Source organism: Gymnodraco acuticeps, unplaced genomic scaffold, assembly GCF_902827175.1.
Source record: "Gymnodraco acuticeps unplaced genomic scaffold, fGymAcu1.1, whole genome shotgun sequence".
NCBI lineage: Eukaryota > Metazoa > Chordata > Actinopteri > Perciformes > Bathydraconidae > Gymnodraco > Gymnodraco acuticeps.
In genome coordinates, this window is record NW_022989761.1 from 232,805 (window position 1) to 255,964 (window position 23,160).

The following is a 23,160-nucleotide window of genomic DNA, read 5'->3' on the forward strand; positions in this document are numbered from 1 at the left end:
GGAGAATACTTGTTACCATAAGTGCAATAAGAGTTTAGCATGTAAGCACGAGCAATTTGTCTAAACATTTAGCAAAAGTGCACCGCATGCAGACGGAGGAATGTACCGGGTTCGACCGTCTTTCTAGCAGCCCTGTAGCCCCATCCACGAGTAACGTTTCCACGTCAGGTGTTATGTATGCTAGCAGCAACACACGGAGTTAACTACATTATACAAACATGGGTTAATGATTAGAGGAAACTGAGTTATTTAGTTTGTTAAAATGTCAGCTATTCTGTTTACAGTCTGTCATCAGATTATTTAATACGATTTGTTAAAGGCTCAGGGCAATCTCGATGACAAAGGTCAATGTTCCCCCCCCTGTGAGCCAGCCGCGAGCATGGTCGCCGCGTCTTTATTACGTCATCACAACAACACGTTAGATTACCAACGTAAGCCTGTTCTGACATTCGGTGATATTTTTTCGGTGCTAAAACCCTTTCGGCCGAAAGGGCCTTTTTAACCATTTTCGGCCGATAATTTTCGGTGACCGAATATTCGGTGCATCCCTAATATATATGTGTATATATATATATATATGTGTATATATATATCCATCTATAACTCATCTCTCTCGAGTTTTCTTTTTGAGCTTTGCCAAAAGCCACTGTGTCAAGTGTCCTACTTGGGTTGCCGTACGGGGTTGTCCAATATGGCGGACCATCTCACACATGCGCACTGCAGATCGGTGCAGGGCTGCAGATCGGGTAGTGACACTGGCTTCCCAGCCAAAACTCGAGAGAGATGAGTTATTGTTATTACAACGTGACTTCACTATTATTTAACAACTGTTTTTATTGGGTTATTTTTAGTGCTGTCAAAATTATCGCGTTAACGGCGGTAATTAATTTTTTGAATTAATTGCGTTAAAATATTTAACGCATTTGCAGAATGGCCCGCCCCATACGTGCCACCAGTGGCAGCGCCAGGGTATGGCTGGGATAGGCTACACCCATACCAAGAAATGGCTTAGCCCCACCATGAAAAATGATGTTAAAGTAAGCAAAATAAAGTCTGCCAACTCGCGCGGAGTAAATTGCACAGACAGCAGTTAGTAAGATTGATTTCAGTAGCCACGGTTTTGAAAACTTTTGTCACGTAGTGATCGTCTTCTCAATAGAACATCTTTGATAACGGCGTGGTGTTGTTGCAGGAAGTCCCGACGGAGAATACTTTTGCTGTAGTACAGGGGTGCACATAACTGGTACGCAGGTTATGTGCGTAATCTGAAATGCGTACCGTCACTTGTGTCACAAAGCGCATTTGCGTACCGACGTACTTGTGAAGCTTTTCCAGAAGGCGGTTAGATCACCGGACGACAGAGTCGGTCTCCGTGTGCACAGACAGGGCTGCTGTTAACGTCGGTCTGTACAACGGAATTGTGCCAAAACTACGCCAACCGGCTGCGGAGGGAGACTCCCCCCCCTTCACTGGAGAACTGCGCTAAAACAGCTGATCACAACGTTCACACTCTGGTCACAAAGTACTCCACTAGCCGCCCCCCCCCCTCTGTCGACTTTCCTGAAGTACTCCCCCGTTGATAGAAATCAACACGTAATGAATTAAGACCCCACGGTTTGATGATTGATAGGTGTGTGGGTTGTCTTTCATTTTGACATGCAGAAAAATGTTATAATAAACATAGATACTGTATGTTAAATGGATATATCTGCCTTCTTTCATTTATCTTTCCATTCCCACAACAATATACATAAATAAATGGCATATTTTGGACATAGTTCGAATGGTGATTAATCATGATTAATTAATTTTTAAGCTGTGATTAATCTGATTAAAAATGTTAATCGTTTGACAGCCCTAGTTCTTTTATTTGGGGTTAAGTACATTGTCAGAATAAGTGAGAAATGGATTTAACTTCTGTTAGACAGCTATCATACTGAATACATATTTACTGTGAATGTGTGCAAAAATGTATGGCATACAGTGGGGCAAAAAAATATTTAGTCAGCCACCAATTATGAAAGTTCTCCCACTTAAAAAGATGAGAGAGGCCTGTAATTGTCATCCTAGGTACACTTCAACTATGAGAGACAGAATGGGGGGAAATAATCCAGAAAATCACATTGTCTGATTTTTAAAGAATGTATTTGCAAATTATGGTGAAAAATAAGTATTTGGTCAATAACAAAAGTTCATCTCAATACTTTGTTATATACCCTTTGTTGGCAATGACAGAGGTCAAATGTTTTCTGTAAGTCTTCACAAGGTTTTCACACACTGTTGCTGGTATTTTGGCCCATTCCTCCATGCAGATCTCCTCTAGAGCAGTGATGTTTTGGGGCTGTCGCTGGGCAACACGGACTTTCAACTCCCTCCAAAGATTTTCTATGGGGTTGAGATCTGGAGACTGGCTAGGCCACTCCAGGACCTTTAAATGCTTCTTACGAAGCCACTCCTTCGTTGCCCGGGCGGTGTGTTTGGGATCATTGTCATGCTGAAAGACCCAGCCACGTTTCATCTTCAATGCCCTTGCTGATAGAAGGAGGTTGTCACTCAAAATCTCACGATACATGGCCCCATTCATTCTTTCCTTTACACGGATCAGTCGTCCTGGTCCCTTTGCAGAAACACAGCCCCAAAGCATGATGTTTCCACCCCCATGTTTGACAGTAGGTATGGTGTTCTTTGGATGCAACTCAGCATTCTTTCTCCTCCAAACACATCTAGTTGAGTTTTTACCAAAATGTTCTATTTTGGTTTCATCTGACCATATGACATTCTCCCAATCCTCTTCTGGATCATCTAAATGCTCTCTAGCAAACTTCAGACGGGCCTGGACATGTACTGGCTTAAGCAGGGGGACACGTCTGGCACTGCAGGATTTGAGTCCCTGGCGGCGTAGTGTGTTACTGATGGTAGCCTTTGTTACTTTGGTCCCAGCTCTCTGCAGGTCATTGACTAGGTCCCCCCGTGTGGTTCTGGGATTTTTGCTCACCGTTCTTGTGATCATTTTGACCCCACGGGGTGAGATCTTGCGTGGAGCCCCAGATCGAGGGAGATTATCAGTGGTCTTGTATGTCTTCCATTTTCTAATAATTGCTCCCACAGTTGATTTCTTCACACCAAGCTGCTAACCTATTGCAGATTCAGTCTTCCCAGCCTGGTGCAGGTCTACAATTTAGTTTCTGGTGTCCTTTGACAGCTCTTTGGTCTTGGCCATAGTGGAGTTTGGAGTGTGACTGTTTGAGGTTGTGGACAGGTGTCTTTTATACTGATAACGAGTTCAAACAAGTGCCATTAATACAGTTAACGAGTGGAGGACAGAGGAGGCTCTTAAAGAAGAAGTTACAGGTCTGTGAGAGCCAGAAATCTTGTTTGTTTGTAGGTGACCAAATACTTATTTTACCGAGGAATTTACCAATTAATTCATTAAAGATCCTACAATGTGATTTCCTGGATTATTTCCCCCCATTCTGTCTCTCATAGTTGAAGTGTACCTAGGATGAACATTACAGGCCTCTCATCTTTTTAAGTGGGAGAACTTGCACAATTGGTGGCTGACTAAATACTTTTTTGCCACACTGTATAACAGAAGTTAAATTCATTTTTCACTTATTCTGACAATGTACTTAACCCCAAATAAAAGAACCCAATAAAAAGAGTTGTTAAATAATAGTGAAGTCACGTTGTAATAATAATAACTCATCTCTCTCGAGTTTTCCTTTTGAGCTTTGCCAAAAGCCACTGTGTCAATGTTGTCCTACTTGGGTTGCCGTCCGGAGTTATCCAATATGGCGGACCATCTCGCACATGCGCACTGCAGATCAGGCAGAGCTGCAGATCGTGTAGTGACAGTGACAGCCAGTATCCTCAAGATTGAGAAACGGCCACGGCGCACCGCCCACGCGAGTAAACGTGCATCGCTTTCTGGCTCCGTAATCGCACCAATGCACGTGCAACTTAAGTATCAGGTTCCGACTGGTCACAACAATAATTAAATATCACTCTTAATACAACAAATATTTAACATTTATCTATTTTGGGGTGCACATTTAGCTGTCCTTATTTCTTTATGTTAAAAACTGGTTGCCACTGATGGCAACCAAAGGCCAAGAAGTGGTTGACATTTTTTCTGAATGGTTGCCGATGGCAACCTGGCAACCGTTACTGTCGAGCCCTTATATATATATATATATAAATAACAAGCAACAAAACTAACAAAGCAAAAAAAAAACTCCTTAAAACAACATTCAAGTGTACAGTCCACTGTCTAAGACCCAGATGCCTCAACAGGCCATATCCAAATCTGTACAGTATATTTCAAAGATTTCGAGCAAGGAACACCAACATGTTTACATTGTCGGGCAAATGCATCTTTGATTGCAAACTGTAGGGAAGGTGGGGGCTCTCCATCTCAGCTGCCGTGTTTGCTCCCAGCTGGGAACACGGCAGGGTAGGTTGTGTTTCAGGTGCAGTTTAAGGTTGGTCGTATTGCTAGCATTTGTTGCTAGCTTTTTTAAACAAATGCAACACACCGCCCGGCTCATTCAAGTCCGTAGGTTCCGCTCGTTGATTTGGCTTAAATCTAAAATATTCCCACATCAGAGATGTGGTATTAGGTTTTGCAACCACTTCCATTTAACTTCAAATTCCCCTCGAGTAAGTCACACGTTGTCTCCTGCTTGTCTCTATATTATTAATGTGGCTGCTACACTGCTGCACGCGGAGTGTCCTGACCTGGCTGTGTCATGGGCTGTGTGTGAGCCCCGCCCCTCACAGCGCGCCGGGCTGGCAGCCACAGCGCTCCTGGCTAAAATGCTGGTCACATCCTTATGTAAACAAACACGCATGTAAACGGCAATTTATCAAGCTCAGAAAAGTGATCGAGTCCATTTTTATTTATCATACGATAAGTCAATTTATTGATTATCGCGACAGGCCTACTCAGTAGAGTTTAGCGGCAGCTGAGCAGCAGAGTGTGATGTGCAGTGAATGTGTCAATACATCGTTTAACTTGCTAACTACCATACATTGTCACTAGCTCCTAACATTAGCTTTAGCCTACGTTTTCTAATATATTTTTTGGGCATAATGTTACACACTATCACATGTCAATATTGATATGTTTTAAATCCTATTAAGGTTATGGTTACAGAGGTGGGAGAAGTACTCGGGTCTTGTACTTAAGTCGAAGTACCAGAGTGTAGGAATACTCTGTTACAGTAAAAGTCCTGCATTCAAAATGTTCCTCACGTAAAATTAGAAAAGTATTCTCATCAAAATATAGTGAAAGTAGCGACAGTAAAAGTAGTCGTTGTGCAGATTGGTCCATTTCAGAATAATATATATGATATGTTTTATAATGATTGATCATGAAAGTGTTCTCAAAGCTGGTAAAGGTGCAGCTAGTTTGAATGACTTTGTATTCTGCAGGGTAGCTGGTGGATTTACTCCAGGTGGAACTAAAGTCTGATTTAACACTTGATTAGATTTCACATCATTCATCCAGATCTGAAAGTAACTAAAGGTAGTGAAGTAAAAGTACACCATGTACCTCTGAATTGTAGAAGTAGAAGTACAAAGTAGCAAAACATTTAAATACTCAAGTAATGTACAAGTATCTCAACATTTTACCTAAATATAGTATTTGAGTAAATGTACTTTCTACCACTGTCAAAAATGTACTTAGTTCGGATCCTTGTCAGCTTTTTCATACCTGATGGGTTAGCATCCCTGAATATAATGTTTTTTCCTGTTGCCCTTCCAATATTCCATAGTGTCTTACAGCCTCCTTAGGAAGCTCGGCTGTAGGATTGTTTCTGATTGTTCCTAATACTTTGACTCTCCTTCAGGAGGATCTGTCCAATCAGAGGCGTCGCTGTGAGGAGTTGGGGAAGCAGAACGCCCTCCTGCACCAGCAGATGGATGAGATGGCCACCAGGAGTCGTGGGCTGCAGACCCCCTGGCAGCAGCTCGACCTGTCCTTCAGTGAGGAGGGGAAGACCACCAAGCAGATCCTGGAAATACTCAGGTAATGCAGCACTGTGCTGTTGGAAGGACTGATAACACTGGAAACACTTTACAATCTCCATTATCAATCCTAATGTCGTAGTGTGAGCTCATTAGGGACCGGGATAAAACAGGCCTCGGGGCCCAATTAGGTTTAATTGCATTACTAATGACCCTCCGGTTAGATTGGATAATTAATATAATATTGAGAATTAATAATGTATATTTTTTCTGTTAACTGTATCATATAAGTTATTAATATTTTCCCCTTCTTTTTCTGATTAGTTGGATTGTTAATTAATGCATTTAGTTTCACTGCATTTTATTTTGTTGCATATGAGCAGTCCTTAAAATGCGAAAAAAAACATTTCATTCCTGGTCCTGCTCTTGCTATTGGGAACATTTAAGGGAAAATAGTTTCTATTTTATTACGCTTTGTAAACCTTCTTGTACATTTGATCTCTTTTATTGAAACACAATGAAAGTACAGCTAAAATACTGGTTTGAAAGTCTTAAAGACACACTTCCACCTCTAGATCTGCTTTTGGATGGAGTTTGAAGCGAGTGTGTCTTGCAGGTTTGTTCGGCGTGATAAAGAGATCGCTGTGGCTCAGTGCGAGGCGTCTGATGAAGAAGCTCAGCGCTACAAACAGCGAGTGGAACACCAGGACAGAGAACTGAAGGAGCTGCAGGAGGCTCTGAACTCTGAGAGGGAGAAGATGCAGGTATGAAGGGGCTGAGGGATGGAAAACTACAGAGCATGTTGGGGGCTCATTGGTCATCTTACCTGTAAATGATGAAAACAACATGAACATTACATTAAGCAGACGCTTTTATCCAAAACAATCTACAATGAGTGCATTCAACCGTAAGGATACAAACTAAAAAAGCACGAGTCCTATAAGTACATTAGCCTTCAATAAGCCAACCCATTGTAAGTGATACTGCATTGGCATAAGCCACACAGAAGTATTATTTTATTACTAGCACCATCTCAAGAATAAAGACCTGAGAACTGTCACAACTGAAGATAATGTAGCCGCAAGGACTCACTGTATTACCGAGAAAGTATATGTATATAGACTTTGTAATAAACTTTTTAAACAACTATTTAATACAGTCCCTGTTCAATTGCCAATGAAGCGTATGATGGGATATTCAGTTTGAGTGTAAGGAGATTATGAGGAGACAGGCAAATCTCAAAAATGGTTACAGAATAGTTTCCACGACCAAAATTGCTCCGAGAATATTTCCGATAAAATATTTCCAAGTTCCCATTATTTTAAATGTTTGATTGAAGAGCTCTTTCAGGCTGTTTGAGGACGCTTTGCCTTTGAACTTATGTACTAATTTTAGGTTAAGAAAAGGGCAAAAGTGGCTTGAGAGAATATTGTTTATTCAAATGTTCTGTCTGTTTACCTGCCTCCCGGCTCAGGTTACAGCCAGGACTCTGGCCCAGCAGGAGGAGCAGCTGAAGAAGATGGAGACCATCAGTGCTCTCCAGCAAACCGTCAGGATGCTGAGCACAGAGAAGGACAAACTGGAACAAGAGATGCAGCAGGCGCAGGCTAAAGTAAGACTCGAGTGTTGCACTTCATATAATTGTCAGCTGGGACTCATTTACATTTTTTATGACGTTTGTCCCTTCAATCAGAACACACGTCTTCCCATTTGATTTGTACTCGCGTTGGATTGTATTTGGGGCTGCAGAACTTGCCAAAAACGTGAACTGCATTTGCGATAAGATTCACGATAATATAGGGCTGAACGATATACCGTGTCATGGCGATAACCGCGGTATTCACACCGCAGGGACGTGCGGTTTTATTCATTTAAAAAAAAAATGCTAACGCACTTTAGCACAGAATTCAAAATAAAGATACCCTTATTACTTATCGAAACTGCACATACAATATATCCGATTAAAGCTGAGACTCCACAGATTATTTAAGTATAGTATCTAAGCGATCCGATCTCGCGACAGGGAAGCAAACACAGACATCACAACACGTACCTTTTACGGAGCTTTTACGGGAGATCGTCTCACCGTAGCTGTCAATCTGATCAAAAGACGTGTTCAATGGCATTAAAACGAGAAAGAAAAAACGCGGCTGAATCGGTTAATCCATAGGTTGATAATGTATCTGTGGCTTTGAAGCAATTGTTTATAATCCATAATTCCATTTCTATGTAAAAATCGGAGCACAAAAGTTAGCTGCTAATGGTAGCCACCTTGGTGGTATGCAGCTTCCGGTTTTGGCTACGCGTCACTCTCACTCCTTATTTGTTCATGTGTTGGTGTGTGTGTAGAACTTCCCCTGATAATTGACCCTTTTAGACAGATTTAGCACAAAAAAAACCCTCTTTTGGGGCCATTTGGGTGGATTTTCCATATCTCTGGCCCACCTTGCTGGATTTTGACATGTGACATCTCTTTCTGACCGTCAGAGCCAATGGAATCGAGGGGAAATCACACAGTCCTTATTTGGTAATGTGTGTGTGAGAGACTTCCGCATAGCCAAGACCGGAAGCAGCAGCCACTCTGGTGGCTACCATTAGCAGCTAACTTTTGCTCTGCGATATTTACATAAAAATGGAATTATGGATTATAAATTAAATCATTTTTTTATACAGAGACGTTAAAAACCTATGGATTAACCGATTCAGCCGCGTTTTTTCCTTCTCGTTTTAATGCCATTGAACACGTCTTTTGATCAGATTGACAGCTACGGTGAGACGATCTCCCTAGAAGCTACGTAAAGGTACGTGTTGTGATGTCTGTGTTTGCTTCCCCTGTCCGAGTTCAGATCACTCAGTGATGATACTATATACCTAAATAATCTGTGGAACCTCAGCTTTAATCGGATATCTTGTAAGTGCAGCTACGATAAGTAATAATAAGGGTATCTTTTATCTTGAGTTCTGTGCCAAAGTGCGTTAGTATTTTTCGCTCAGGGGTCATTTAGATGCTTCTTATGAGACTTGTGTTTTGTTTTGGTAAACATGGTTTGTATCGTCAGTTAGCTGAGATTATTTCCGTTAATCTGGTATAACACATTAATAGGTTCTTAAATATTACGATCCCCTGAGACACAGTGTCGTGAAAAAAAAAAAAGTAAAGTACCCGCCGAGACTTTGGGGTTTAACAGGTTAAAAAAAAAACGCAATATATACCGCAGGGGGGGAAAAAATCGCGATGTCAGTTTTTTTCAATACCGTGCAGCCCTAGAGGGAATGGGATTTTCCAAAACATTATTCACATTATCATTGAAAAATATATTAAAATGATCATGGTGGGATTTTTCTTTTTCCAGAGAGCCTGTACCAAACAAGGCAATTGACTTAAGTCTGTAGAGTAACGTTTTATAGAAAACAGCGGCACCACGAGACTTATAGACATTTTCAAATGTTTTGACTTTAGAACATATTGTGCTTTCTGCGATTTGGTTATTAGAAGTACATATTGCGATACTGATCACATTTCAATGAGTTGTTCAGCCCAAGTTGTAACTGGAAAAGGAAGGGCTAATGGCCTTTAAGAATCTGCTTATATCGCTCTCATGGTAGAAAAGTGAAAAACCGAGCTAGAGTTAAAATACAGGAATGATGGTATAAGAAAGAACAAACTCGTATAATGCTGCTTATATTAACATTATATTTATCCTCTGTTAAAGCAGCGGGAGCTTATCATTTATGATTACTATATTTATGATGGTTTGGGATATTCTCTTAAAAAGACGTGTCCTATCTATGATTCAATACAAATATTGTTTCTTAACAAAACATAGGTTAAAGTGATTCCAGTGGGTCTAGTTACCAGTTCAAGTTTTAAGCATATCGTGATGATTTTTTGGGTAATATTGTGAATTGCAAACATTTTAGCCAGTGGCCAAGTGAATATTGAACTGTCTGATTTTATCATTGTGTATCTGTCAGGTTAAGAAGCTGCAGTCAGACATCAGCCCGCTGCACCAGTCTCTGTCTCTGCTGTCGGAGAAGAACGGCTCCATGCAGGCCGACAAGAGGATCCTGGAGGAGGACCTAAAACGCTGGAAGTCCAAAACCCAGGTAACAGATGTGTGTGTGAACATCAACAAGGAGCAGCAACACTGTGTTTACCTGCATCTTATAATACAATATTTGTCACACATGACACACCCACATCTGTTATTTACTTGCCATGTATATTAATTATTATGTAACCGGATACATTCTAGTGTTTTGTCATCGAGTTATTTTTAAGAACAAAAATCTTTTTACTAAGTTTCTACAGTTCAAAACCAAGTTTTAACTTGACATCTTATACATCTTACAATATGCTATCATTTAGCAATGGAGAGCATTGTATAAGCTGAAACCTTTATGTATCAATTATATGTTCAAAGAGAAAGAACGAAAAACAAATATAAATAAGAATAAAAAGCAATAACAATGACTAAAGTAATCCCCCTAGAGTCGTTGATTTATTTTGAATGGAGCTATATTTTTAAAGATGTATCTTGAACACTCTGTAGTTGCTGTTTAAGTCTCCACTAAACCTGACTGACCGTTCCTCTACAGCAACTGATGAGCCAGCAGAAAGACGGGGACGTGGAGGAGAGACAGAAACTGTCCACTGAGAGAGAAGCTCAGCAGAGACGCATCACACAGCTCGCTGAGGAGACGGCCAAGCTGAAGACTGAACTCGCAAGGTAACACACACACAAACACACACACCCTGAAGCACCCTGGCTTGAGACCCTTTCACACTAGCAAACACTTTAATCTGCTTTTTAACTCTAGTGAGAAAAGTTAAAATCAGTATTTAACCCTTGGACAAATGAGTTCCCTCATTTATCAGCTTCATCTCTGATCAGCACTGAGGACAGACTTTTCTGCCTCTTCTCAGGGTCGATAGTAAGTGAATATATAATAAGTGAAATCAACAAGGATTTGGACTTTTATTACAATCAGTAATGTACAAAATATGAAATGAATATACTCTTAACAACATCACCAGACTCCAGACCACAGTCATTTGACCCTGCTGGTCGTAAAACAGAACTCACTCAATCCCCGGCCTGTGTCTACATAGCACCTTGTTTTTCTGAGGGCCAGTGGGTTTTTGTGCACATGTCCCGCTTTAAGACAAGTGACAGATATGAAAAAAAGTAACTATTGTTGTTAGAAAACCCTGCTTTCGGACACGTCCATAACATACCAGCACGAAAGAAAATTCTATTTGGACTCTATTACGTATTTTATGTGAATTTACTAAAAAACCTGTGTTCACACGCTAATTTTTGAGCATTTGTAGCATTTGTTAAAAACAACTGAATGCAGAACCTGAATGATCCATGGAATAATATTTGTATTTAGTAACATTTGACAGCTAAAATGACCAGTGTAGAACTTCTAGCAGATAATCAATGAATCCCTAAATGTGACCTAACTGTGATTCCTGTTGTGTACGCCTCAGATCCAGCGCCAGCGGGAACTCGGCTCAGTCTCAGCTGCAGGCCTTCAGAGACTCGGTGGCCCGTCTGACGTCAGAGAGAGACACTCTGAAGAAAGACATGGAGACTAAGAACAGTGACATCCTGGAGAGGAACCGGACCATCACTCAGGTCAAGAAGATTGGACGGCGCTACAAGACGCAGTATGAGGAGCTGAAAGCCCAGCATGACAAGGTGGGACTGCGGGCCCGGAATGGGTCTGTCTAAGCTGCAGGTTAGTAAGGATTACAACTGGAATAGTGAGCTGTGTGTGTATTTCAGATGGTTGGGGAAACTGCTGATAAAGCAGGAAGTGAGGCGGGGTCCGAGCCAGGAAGTGCAGCAGGAGCTGACTAAAGCCCAGGAGGAGCTCAACCAGGCCAGAGAGGAGCTGAGCACACTGAAAGAGGAGGCGCAGAAAAAAGTGGAGGAGGTGAGCAGGAAGACAGGAACACAACATATGATGATAGGCCACTATGCTGTTCTAAAAATGTAACGCCCACATGTGACCAAACTCATCCATTGCGATCAAACAATATAAATGATTATATTATAAGAAATGAAACCTGATTTAAATGTACAACAAAATGTGTGAGATTCATGGCTCTGTAGTGCTGTGTACCGGTACGCCGAACCGGTACCGGACTTGTAAAAAGTTTCGGTTCAAGTCTGGTTAAAACCGGAACGTCGGGAACCGGTACTTGGACTAGCAAAAAAACTAGCACTTACGTATATTCTCCTTTTGTTCTAACCCATCTAAAACCTTCCATAGATCGAGAAATGTGCGCTGAGAAAAGACGAAAAACATTGTGTCGGCTTCTGATATGGCGGCCATTACTGCACTCACAAAGTCTCGCAAAATATCGCAACTGCTCGCGAGATCTGTGTGACGTCAAGGGAAGCTAGCGATGTGATTGGCTTAGACATAGTGTCTTGAGTCTTGACAGTCCACAGTCTCCTCACTGTCCGAGTGACATAGATGATAGATGCTTAAGTTAACCCTCTGGAGTCTAAGGGTATTTTCTCGATTTTTAGATGTTTTCTTAAATCACCTTTTAAATGTATTTCTTCTAACATGGCACCCCATGTGTTAAATATCAAAATGTTCAGGACAATCTCTGGTCTTGCTATGTATGCAAATTACTCACCTTAGAGCACTGTTTGATGAGATAAGTAGCTAAAAAGCTTAAAATTTGACATCCGATTTTCGGAAAATCTTCAAAACTTTTGTGAAAACACAAATGTACTCATGTGATCGAATTGTTTTGGTGTTTTAGATTAGGTTACCAAAGTCTTAGGATCACAAAAGCAGTGAAATATTTGAATTACACTGTATATAAATGTGTTATTCATGTCTAAAATGAAAAACATTAAATTCAAATTTTGAGTGAAACAGGTGTTTATCACTCTACTTTCACCACAGCAGGGACTGAGATACATTAGGACTGAATAATGACTTCATATTACATACCAAGGTTCATGTGATGTGTACAAATACAAATTGAGCATTCAACCTTTTTTTTCAACCAACAATTTATTATAAATATGTTTTTTTCAACCAACTATTTATATAAATATAAGAAACTGGAAAATCTCACTATTTACAATATTGAACATCAGAACTTTCAACCAACTATTCATTATAAATGTCAAGACAGTGTCAAGGTCTTTGTCTGTCTTCCAAGACAGTGGGTCTGGCTGCTGTGAAGATGGGGGTGATGGTGCATGGGCTGCTGTGTAGGTGGGGTGTACAAGTGCTATACGAGACCTCCACGAGACCTGGCTGGGTTGAAGGTGATGGCTGTGGTGGAGCCTTTGTGCTGAGGTGTATCTTGACCTGGTGGCAGCCGCAGATGGAGGTGGAGGCAGCTGTAGTGATGTTGGTCTGCTGGTCCTTGATGGCTCTGGTGAAGGCCCTTGAGCCACGGTAGATCTTGACCTGGGGGCCGGCACAGATGGATGTTCTGGTTGCTGGATAAACGCCGCCTGTGGGCCACTAGGCCCAGGCAGCTGTGAAACCTCTCTGTAAAACAAATTAAAATGTAGGACAATAATTACAACTAATTTCATTGAAATAAAGTTCAAGTAAAATGTTGCTCAAGCACAAATAACAATGCACACATACAAAGAAAGTTTGGGAGGTTGGAGAAGGAACACACACACACACACACACACACACACACACAGGTATTTCCAGTTACTTTACATTCAGTATAAAATCACAGAAACACATATACAAAGTCTCATCTGTACAGAACAGTATGATAAAATAATCGATAGCAAAAACATGTCACTGTAAATGTCTCCGTTGTGGGACGAATAAATGATTAATTTAATCATCTACACATGTAATCTCACTTTTACACACCAAAATAACGTTAACAAAGAGTAAACGTTTGCTAATGGAGAGTCTATTTTGTTCCAATAAAAAGTTCATGACTATCGATAAAAAATATATATCAATAAACCTATTGTTCATTTTCGCGGTATTCCCCACACATTGCCAGTACACTATTACTGTAATATTTACACTTACTCATGTCCAAATGGATCCTTGTTGTTGTCTTTGTATTCTTCTTCTTCAGAAGAGTCGAAGACTTCACGTTCTGAGGCTCTATCTTCACTGCTGCTAGCGAAAGAAATCTCTAGCGAAGTCGGCAACTGTAACGTTTTTTTTAGCCATTTTATCTGTCTCTCTCTCTCTCCTCAAAGACGTAAACTGATGGGAGACACGTGGTTTATGTTTTGTTTACTTGGTGGGTAGGTCCTTAGTGATTTCTCGATGTCCATTGGTCATTTCAGACCATGATGGCTGCCGGCCGAGATTTCCTTGACGGACACACGAATCCACCAATCCACAGTGTAAAGTCAAGCTGCTTTGAGCGGCCATATTGGCTGCTGTGCCCTGGTTACAGTCTCACAGGAGATACCGCTGGAAAGCTACTCTTCCAGTGATTCCGCGGATATCTGAATCATATTTCTACTCCTTATAATCGAAAATATATGATTAATTATGTAAAATTATGCGCACCTGGACGCGTCCACCGACTCCAGAGGGTTAACTATGTATGACATTTGTATCAAAATTGTATGTATGTACATCACTATGTATGTAGTATCTACTGTATAATGTACACATGTAGAGTTGTAGAAAAGACATGGTGTACAGACAGTACAGTACACTCTGAGTGTACAGTCACTACAGTGTAGCCTATACCGTATAGTAGGTGTGTAACAGTGTAATGCGTATAGTCTACTCTACACTCTACCTTTCAGCAACGTTTTAGGGATTTAGGCTCAGTCAGCTCAGGGACTGTTTGGTTACTTTAGTTTGGTAAATGAAATACATGTTTGAACTTTGTAGTAGTTCACTGTCTGTCATAAGTCATTTGTAGACGAAGTGGCAAAAAGTGTTTTTTTTACATTTGTACTTTGTAGAGAAATCTAGACACAAGTTGGAAGGGAGCACAATAAACCTGACGAGTTTGAATTTGATTTGATTATGAGTTAATTTTCAATTGATAATTAGCTCACAATAAGTTCACTTTAATTACTCACACAACTTGACACAAGCCATGGGTTCAGGTCCGGACTTATAAGTCCGGACCTGGACTTATAAGTCCGGACCTGGGGCCTCATTTATAAAGGGATATACGCTCAAAAGATGGCGTACGGCAGTTTCTACGCAATGTTTGCGATTTATAAAATACTAACTTGACAGGAAAACGTGCGGTCCTCCACGCAAACTCTAACCCATGCGTACGCACTAAGCACAACAACGGGAGAGACGAGAAACTGCGACACCGTTGGCAGAAGGAAGAATGGAGAGAAATATGTGGAAATAATACCATAAATAAAATGTTACCTCTCATTTATCATATATGAAGAATTCATTTTCAAACATTGATTAAAGGCAATCTTAAAATGATTTAACAAACGCCTGTTTGAGACTCCTCAGTGCACACAAAAACATAACTTGGAGAAATAAATAAATACGGATATGTTATTTAAAACCACCTCGAATATGTTGTGTTAATGTTATGAAATGTTTTCTCATAAATGATGCGGTAAGCAGGAGGACAGAATTACGTCTAAACTGAGGCCGTGTGGCATTTCTATAGGTTGTAGATACGAGCATGGTTTTATATACTATCACGTTTAATCGTGTTTTATGCCGTTTGCCAAGACTTGATAAGTCGCTCGTAAAACACAGGAGGTATGGAAGCTAAGAACACCATATGTGGTCAATTGTACAGCTAATATAACACAACACATTAGTTGTATTTCCTTTAACTGGTGGATATAGTGTTGCTGCGGGGGGGGGTTGAGATGCACAGGCTGCAGTGGAGACGCTGCGCACAGCTGATCGACAGCTGGAACACAAACCACCAAATACAAAAACATAATTCAGATCCAGTCGTCATGACTCCACTCCGGAGGGATTCCCCGATCACTTCTTACAGTTTCTCATCAAGGGGGGGTCTCCTGTCCCCGGTACAAACACACTGCCTGAAGAAGGCTATGTGTATTTATTTTGTCATTAACCTTTTTTGGACCACTTATTTATTTATTTTGGTGACGATCCGACCTCCATGCTGCTGCTCTGGTTCAAACTGCATCCACCAAACAATATGATTTATCTCGACCTCCCCAAAATAACCAACATCTGACACGGTGTGAGATGTCTTTTGTAGCTGTTCTGTCGTCATTTCCTGCGATCTTCTTCATAAAGTCAGTCTGAATGAATGGGCGTTTCTTTGACTATTTATAGGCAAATATGGGCGTTACGTGAAGCCCGCAAAAGCTGCACCGCATTTCGAGTCGATTGTGATTTATAAAGGGAAACCGGCGTAGGAAGTGCTGTACGCACTTTCCTCGCCGGTGCGCAATGTTTGGTGAATCGGAAAATGTCGGAACATTTCTGTACCTATTTTTTGGATTTCTACTACGTAAGCAACCTTCCCACGTGAATCCTACGCACGGCGTTATACATGAGGCCCCTGAACCTGAACCTCTGAACTTGAGTCCGAACCTGAATATGATTCCAGGTACGCAGCACTATGGCTCTGACATCAGTCGTGTTATCTGACCTGTCACAAAACTCTGCCAGACCAAATTAGACTATAGGAAACAAAACTCAGGATTTAGTTTGGCTAGAAAACATCAATAACATACAAACAAGGCTCTGATCACTTAGACTGTCTGAAAGTATCCTTACATGTGATTTCATGTAATACTTTTTTTACCCAAATGAGGACCAGAAGGGCCAGCAGGAGCTGGAGGAAGCCAAGAAGGAGAACCAGCAGACCAAGGATAAGTTCCAGGAGGTCCAAAACCAGCTGACCCAGAAACAGAACCAGCTTACACAGGTACTGAGCACATGCAAGCTACAAACTATCACGAAGCCTGTGCTTGATTAAGCCAGGATGCAACACACATTATAAGAGGCTATGTGTTAATGAGACCAGTATGAAACTAGCTCTACATATACAAACCCCAATTCCAAAGAAGTTAACGTAAATAAAAACAGAATACAATGATTTGAAAATCCTTTTGGAACTATATTCAAGTGAATACACTACAAAGAAAATATATGTAATGTTTAAACTGATAAACTTTATGATTTTTTGTAAACTAATTTTGAATTTGATGCCTGCAACACGGTCCAATAAAGCTGAGGAAGGGGCATGTTCACCACTGTGTTACATCACCTTCCTTTAAACAACGCTCCAGAAGCGTTTGGGAACTGAGGACACTAATTGTTGGAGATGGAACGCTTTCCCATTCTTGCTTGATGTACGACTTCAGTTGCTCAACAGTCCGGCGGGTCATCGTTGCTGTATTTTGCGCTTCATAATGTACCACACCTTTCAATGGAGACAGGTCTGGACTCCATCTCAGATGAGCTCGGGCCAAGAGATGCCGCTACCGTTTCTGGGTGTTGTTGATATTTGGCATTGGTAGAGTTTCACTCACACTTGTTTAACTGCTATGCCTGTCATCTTTGCTCTATGTGTTTGTGTTGTCTCCTGGGTTCTGTAGTGCCCGGAGTCTGTCTTTTTATTTTGTTTCCTCCCAAACCCCATCCCCTCAGGAAGCCTTTGCCTCCTATCAGGTCATCATTGTAAATAACAATTTGTTCTTAATTGATTTTCCTGGATAAATAAAGGTTCTACTACTGTAGACGTAATGAAGAACTGTGTTCACTGACGATGGTTTTCTGAAGTGTTCCTGAGCGCATGTGGTAATATCCTTAATGGGATGAGGTCGGTTTATAATGCAGTAATGAAGTGAGGGATCAACAGTCACAGGGATTCAAAGTTGGTTTTCGGGCTTACGTGCAGAGATTCCTCCGGATTCTCTGAATCTTTTGAGGACATTATGGGCTGTAGATGATGAAATCCCTTGCACTTGTACGTTGAGAAACATGGTTCTTAAACTGTTCGACTATTTGCTCACGCAGTTGTTACAAAGCATTCCTCAATTGTCCCAGTCGTTTGTTGCCCGTCTCAGCTTTTTTGGAACGTGTTGCAAAATGAGTGAATATTGTTTCAACATGCAACAGGACTTCTGCATATCTTCTCTTTGTAGGGTATTCAATTGAATTTTGGTCGAGGAATTATTTGCAAATCATTGTATTGTGTTTTGATTCACGTTTTACACAACGTCCCAACTTCATTGGAATTGGGGTTTGTAGAACATAGTAGAAAGGCAGTACTCACAGGGTCAGTTGTCATCACTTTACTTCTATAGGTCCAGTCCCAGTTGTCCCAGATCCAGACTCAACAGCAGCAGAATCAGAACCAGCTGACCCAGAGTCAGAAAGAGCTTCAGCAAGCCAAGACGCACAGCCAGCAGGTAAGAAGAACTGCCAAGATCACAGCAGCACCTGGCAGAGATGAATGTCTCTATAACCCAAGAACCAAAATAAATCCACTTGACAAAAGAGCCACCTGACTAACTTTGACTTTAAAGTTCCAGAACCAGTTGAAAGCAGCTCAGTCTCAGTCTCAGGCCCGCCAGAACCAGATTCAGCAGATCCAGAGGGAGCTCCAGCAGTCTAAAGAGGCGCTTCAGCAGAACCTGCTCAATCAGAAGGAGCTACAGCAGACCAATCAGAGCAGTCAACAGAGCCACAACCAGGAAGTCAACAACCTCAAGACTGCTCTCAGCCAATCAGAGAGCAAGGTTAGGAGCCTTCTTTTTCTTGATATCTTCATTTATTGTTTAAATGACTACTAAAGCGTCTTACAATACGTACTAACATTTAGAAAACATTAAGAATACTGTTACACACAGTATAGGAGGCATTTTTTGAGGTTCTCAAGAACGAGTCTTTCCTAAAAAACTGCATTTACATTCTTAATAAAAGTTAAACCCATCTAAAATGTTGAATAATGTGTATGCAATTATTGTCACCCGGACAAACATAGCATTTTGCATCACAAGCTAAATATGGACTATAAATGTATTCTTATTAAAAGTTTACTTCCTTACATTAATATTTGTCCTGTGATAAATAAAAAGTTTAGCATTTCTTTCTTGTACACTTACTTAGAACATATTTAAGTCATAATACCTTTTAATTAACACTGTTTGATTTCTGTAACATAAAAGGTCAGTTTCTGGACAAAAGGATCATGCTGAGGATTCTTTTCAATACTTACTAACAAGTATGCTTACCTCGTAACAGGTGACTGTAATTCAGGGCCGCCTGGACAGCCTGCAGAAGGTTTGGAAAACCTTTTTCTTCTAGAAACAGCACTAGTGGTGATAGATCTGTAGCATTCAAAGAGAGTATGAAGTCATTGGATGAATCTACTTAATAGTAGGGATGGGAACAATTATTCCAATATTCGAAATTATTCAGGTATTCGAATGAGTTATTAATTATTTATTTATTTATTTTTATTTTTTTTTGGGATGGATGCCTAAGTTGATTACATATTATCAAATTGAATGATTCAATGTATACGACAGTGCCATAGCTAAATGTGTTAGGTCTAAAGGTCTGCAGCTCTGTCCCTCATAGCGGACAGAGCTACAGGTGCTGATCTCTCTCTCTCTCTCGCGTCCGGTTATACTTCACTCACGTTTATGTCCAAATCCATCAGATCTAGCTAGCTCTAGCAAATGATGTGGCTGCTGCCCCTCCCTACACCCAGATCACGCAGACTCAAACCTCATCTTAGGCCCAAATGCGGCGCGAATGCGCTCCGCAGCCGTTGCGAGGTTCCGCCGCTAACAGTTCATGAGCGTGCTCCCCCGCCCCCTGTCAACACTCACGACACATGAGTGGCCAGCCTAAACAACAATAAGCGCTGCTTGGCAACCGTGTGTCGCGGCAAAGTACATAGACATTTTGACAGGAGAGATTTAGTTTTGACGGTATTCAACATATTTTACCAGTCATAGTCCGGTAATTATTTACACTCTAAGAAGAGTCCTACACAACAGACATGGCGTCAAAAAGGAGTAATGTGTGGAAATATTTCGACCAGGTTAGTGAGTGCGGTGTAGAGGTCAAACTATGCCAAATTAAACTTATATATACATGCTATACCTTGCTATACCCGCAACCTCCGTTCCAGCTGAGAGGGTCTTCTCTACAGCTGGGCTGATTGTGAATCGGCTGCACATGAAAGCCTATAGCTGTCAAACTGTGATCACCAGTTCAATACATTTGACAAATTCGACTTGGTTTCTATACTTACTTGAACATATCATTTATTTTTACCCAATTTACCCAAAGGGGTCGAATATTCGAATATACATTTGCTTTCAAATTCCCATCCCTACTTGATAGAAGTATGGAGCAACTTTACTAAGGGTTCAACGTCATTAGTAACCAGAGTTTACCTCTAATGGTTGGCATTTAGTCATTTTTCAATGAATAGATTTTTCATTACAATTCATCAGTGCAACCAATTAATCTGTACCTTTTCTTCACAAGTGTTTCCCCCTTAATCCACTTTCCTCATCCTTCCCTACTTTTTTTGCTAACCTAAGTTATTTCCTTTCCTTTATATCCAATTCACCTGCATCAGGCTCTCTATTTTTTTACAAGTAACGCGTTACTGTAACGCCGTTATTTTTTGGCAGTAACTAGTACTCTGACGCATTACTTTTTAAATTCAGTAACTCAGTTACCGTTACTACATGGTGCGTTACTCCGTTACTGCGTTAGTTTTTTTATATATAGTCAACAGCCAGGCGAACAGAGATGAGAACTGTACTTAAGTACAGTACTTGAGTAAATGTACTTAGATACTTCCTGTGTCACATGCGGAGACGGGCTGTGGGCGTGTTTGTGTTGTTTACTAACGAGACTATCATGGCGGCGGCGGAGCTCAAGTCTAGTTTCTCCACCTGGAGATATTCTCACTATTTCACTTTTGTCGAGCACAAAGAAAAGAACGTTTTAGTTAAATGTAAGTTGTGTCTTGGCGGGTCAAAGATCCTATCTACTGCCCAAACCAGTCATTCAAATCTCTTAAAACATCTGCAAAAACAACATGCTGGGACGAAGCTAGTAGCTAAGACCACAGAGACTCAGCCGACGCCACTCCACCTCCACCTAAGCAACAGCGGCTGGATTTTAACCAAGGGACTGCTAGCCAGGTAAAAGTCGATAAAGCCATTGCACGGTATGTTGTAGAACACATGCAGGCTATTGCTACAGTGGAGTCACCCGCTTTCAGGGAGCTAGTTAGCATGATAGCATATCCGGGCGGCACACGGCATATGGGACGGAAAACTTTTTCCAACTACCTGGAGAAAGAATATACAAAAATGGAAAGCCAGCTAATATCGATGCAACCCAGATTGCATATAATGCATGTCAAGTTGATCAACAGATTGTATTATTCTCCAATGCAATAACAGTACTGAAATTAAGGCTATAAGGGCATTAACGGGAGACCTTTTTTCAAGTAACTAAAACGTTACTTTTCACAGTAACGCATTACTTTTGGGTTTAAGTAACTAGTAAAGTAACTGAGTTACTTTTGAAATGAAGTAACTAGTAATGGTAACTAGTTACTGGTTTTCAGTAACTAGCACAACACTGCTCATTACTAATTGTCCCTTTTTGTCAGATGGTTGAAGAGCGTGAAGCCGACATCAAGCGTCTGCAGGAGCAGCTAACTGAAGCTAACAAAGCTAACCGAGCAACGCAGGCCTGCCAGAACCAGAGTTCCCAGTCCATCCAGGCCAGTGATGCTAACGTTGCTACTGACGCTAACCATGCCCAACAAGAGGAGCTTGCAAAACTCAGACAAGAGGTACTTCATAAATCACAATTGATATTGGTTTTTTTTTTCATTTCATATTGGGGTTGTAGTATACCTTTGATCATGTCGGAGTAGCAGTTTGAGTTGTTTGTTGTTCCCCTGCAGATGTCTGAAAGCAAGGCCAGAGAGGAGCAGCTCAAAAAGCAGATAGCTGAAAAAGAGGAAAAGACTAAAAAGGTCTTCATGGGAGCCAAGACCAAAATCAACCAACTAAACAGTAAGTCCCATGAGCATGTACACTACGTTGAAAACATGCTGGAGCTCCTTTGTTCCGTTGGCTTAAGAGTAACTTGAGTGTGTTAACTACACCTTGACCTTTAGGTGCTAAGGTGCAGCTCAGTAAGGCGATAGAGGAGATGAAACAGAGTAAGGAAGAGCTGGAGGTGAGGATGAACGCCCTCAAGTCTCAGTATGAAGGACGACTTCTGCGGCTGGACAGAGAGCTGAGAGAACTGAGAGGGACACAGGCACAGTCGGACCCCCGAGAGGAGCCCCAGGACCAGAGTGGAGCTAAGGTACATGTGGACAGGACGTGAAGGTCCTGACACTGAGGCCACTCATCATTACATCACTTTGTCTCATCGAAATACAGAGAACGATTTGTTCTGTAATCATGTGTATGATGTCTGTGCAACTGAAAATCAGTTGCTGTCTAGACCAACCTTTTTGAGACTGAGTATGGAGGGCTCCTTGTTTGATATCATCTTTCTGAAGAATATATATCTGCAGTTTTCCTTTAAATAATGAATGTTATGCATTGAATAGGCCATATATATAAAAGTTATGTTTACTTATTACCGTTTCCGAACAATAATTATTATATATGAATACTTACTATACATTCTTATTATTATTATATATAGCTACAGTCTATGGTCAACACGGGTCTAAAATACTTTAAAGTTACAGCAGACGATCCAAAGTCACTTTTCTACCCCTTGTAGTTTATTCAAAAATATAATTTTTTATGTTAAGCTTGTTATTTTCTGGAAGAAAAAAGTTATTTATTTATTTAGCGACGATTGCGCTATTTTTAGAAGAATATTCCTATAATTGCCATCTCAAAGATCTTTAATGCTTACAAGAATGGCACCTTCTTACAGTTCCCCTTTCCTCTTATCCTTCCATTTTTCCAAATATAACAACCCTATTTTGAAATAACTTTTTTTTTCTTAATTCCAGTAACGCTGTGTTTCAATTTCCACAATTATTTCTGTGATTTGATTGCAATCTTACAAACGTGTGTGTGTCCTCAGGCGGGGGATCAGGCCAGACCTGCAGACCAGAGACAGATCTCTCTGAAGAGTCCTACTCAAGACCGGGGAAGGTAACTAATCAAGACATACAGCCCTAAATAGGGTTAGAAGGCATTTTGATTCACCACA

The 23,160-nt window shown here is 40.9% G+C and overlaps 1 protein-coding gene across 1 annotated transcript in view; it reads left to right on the forward strand.

Annotated features, from left to right (window-relative positions):
• LOC117545517 (nucleoprotein TPR-like) overlaps window positions 1-23,160 on the forward strand; it is a 75,819-nt gene that overhangs the window by 35,608 nt on the left and 17,051 nt on the right. The window contains 16 exon segments of the mRNA XM_034215336.1: window positions 5,853-6,031; window positions 6,587-6,734; window positions 7,445-7,582; window positions 9,946-10,077; window positions 10,570-10,700; window positions 11,468-11,678; window positions 11,766-11,810; window positions 11,812-11,916; window positions 16,739-16,852; window positions 18,237-18,341; window positions 18,459-18,671; window positions 19,177-19,215; window positions 21,581-21,766; window positions 21,881-21,992; window positions 22,097-22,290; window positions 23,032-23,102. Of these exon segments, the coding sequence (XP_034071227.1) occupies window positions 5,853-6,031; window positions 6,587-6,734; window positions 7,445-7,582; window positions 9,946-10,077; window positions 10,570-10,700; window positions 11,468-11,678; window positions 11,766-11,810; window positions 11,812-11,916; window positions 16,739-16,852; window positions 18,237-18,341; window positions 18,459-18,671; window positions 19,177-19,215; window positions 21,581-21,766; window positions 21,881-21,992; window positions 22,097-22,290; window positions 23,032-23,102 (2,123 nt within the window).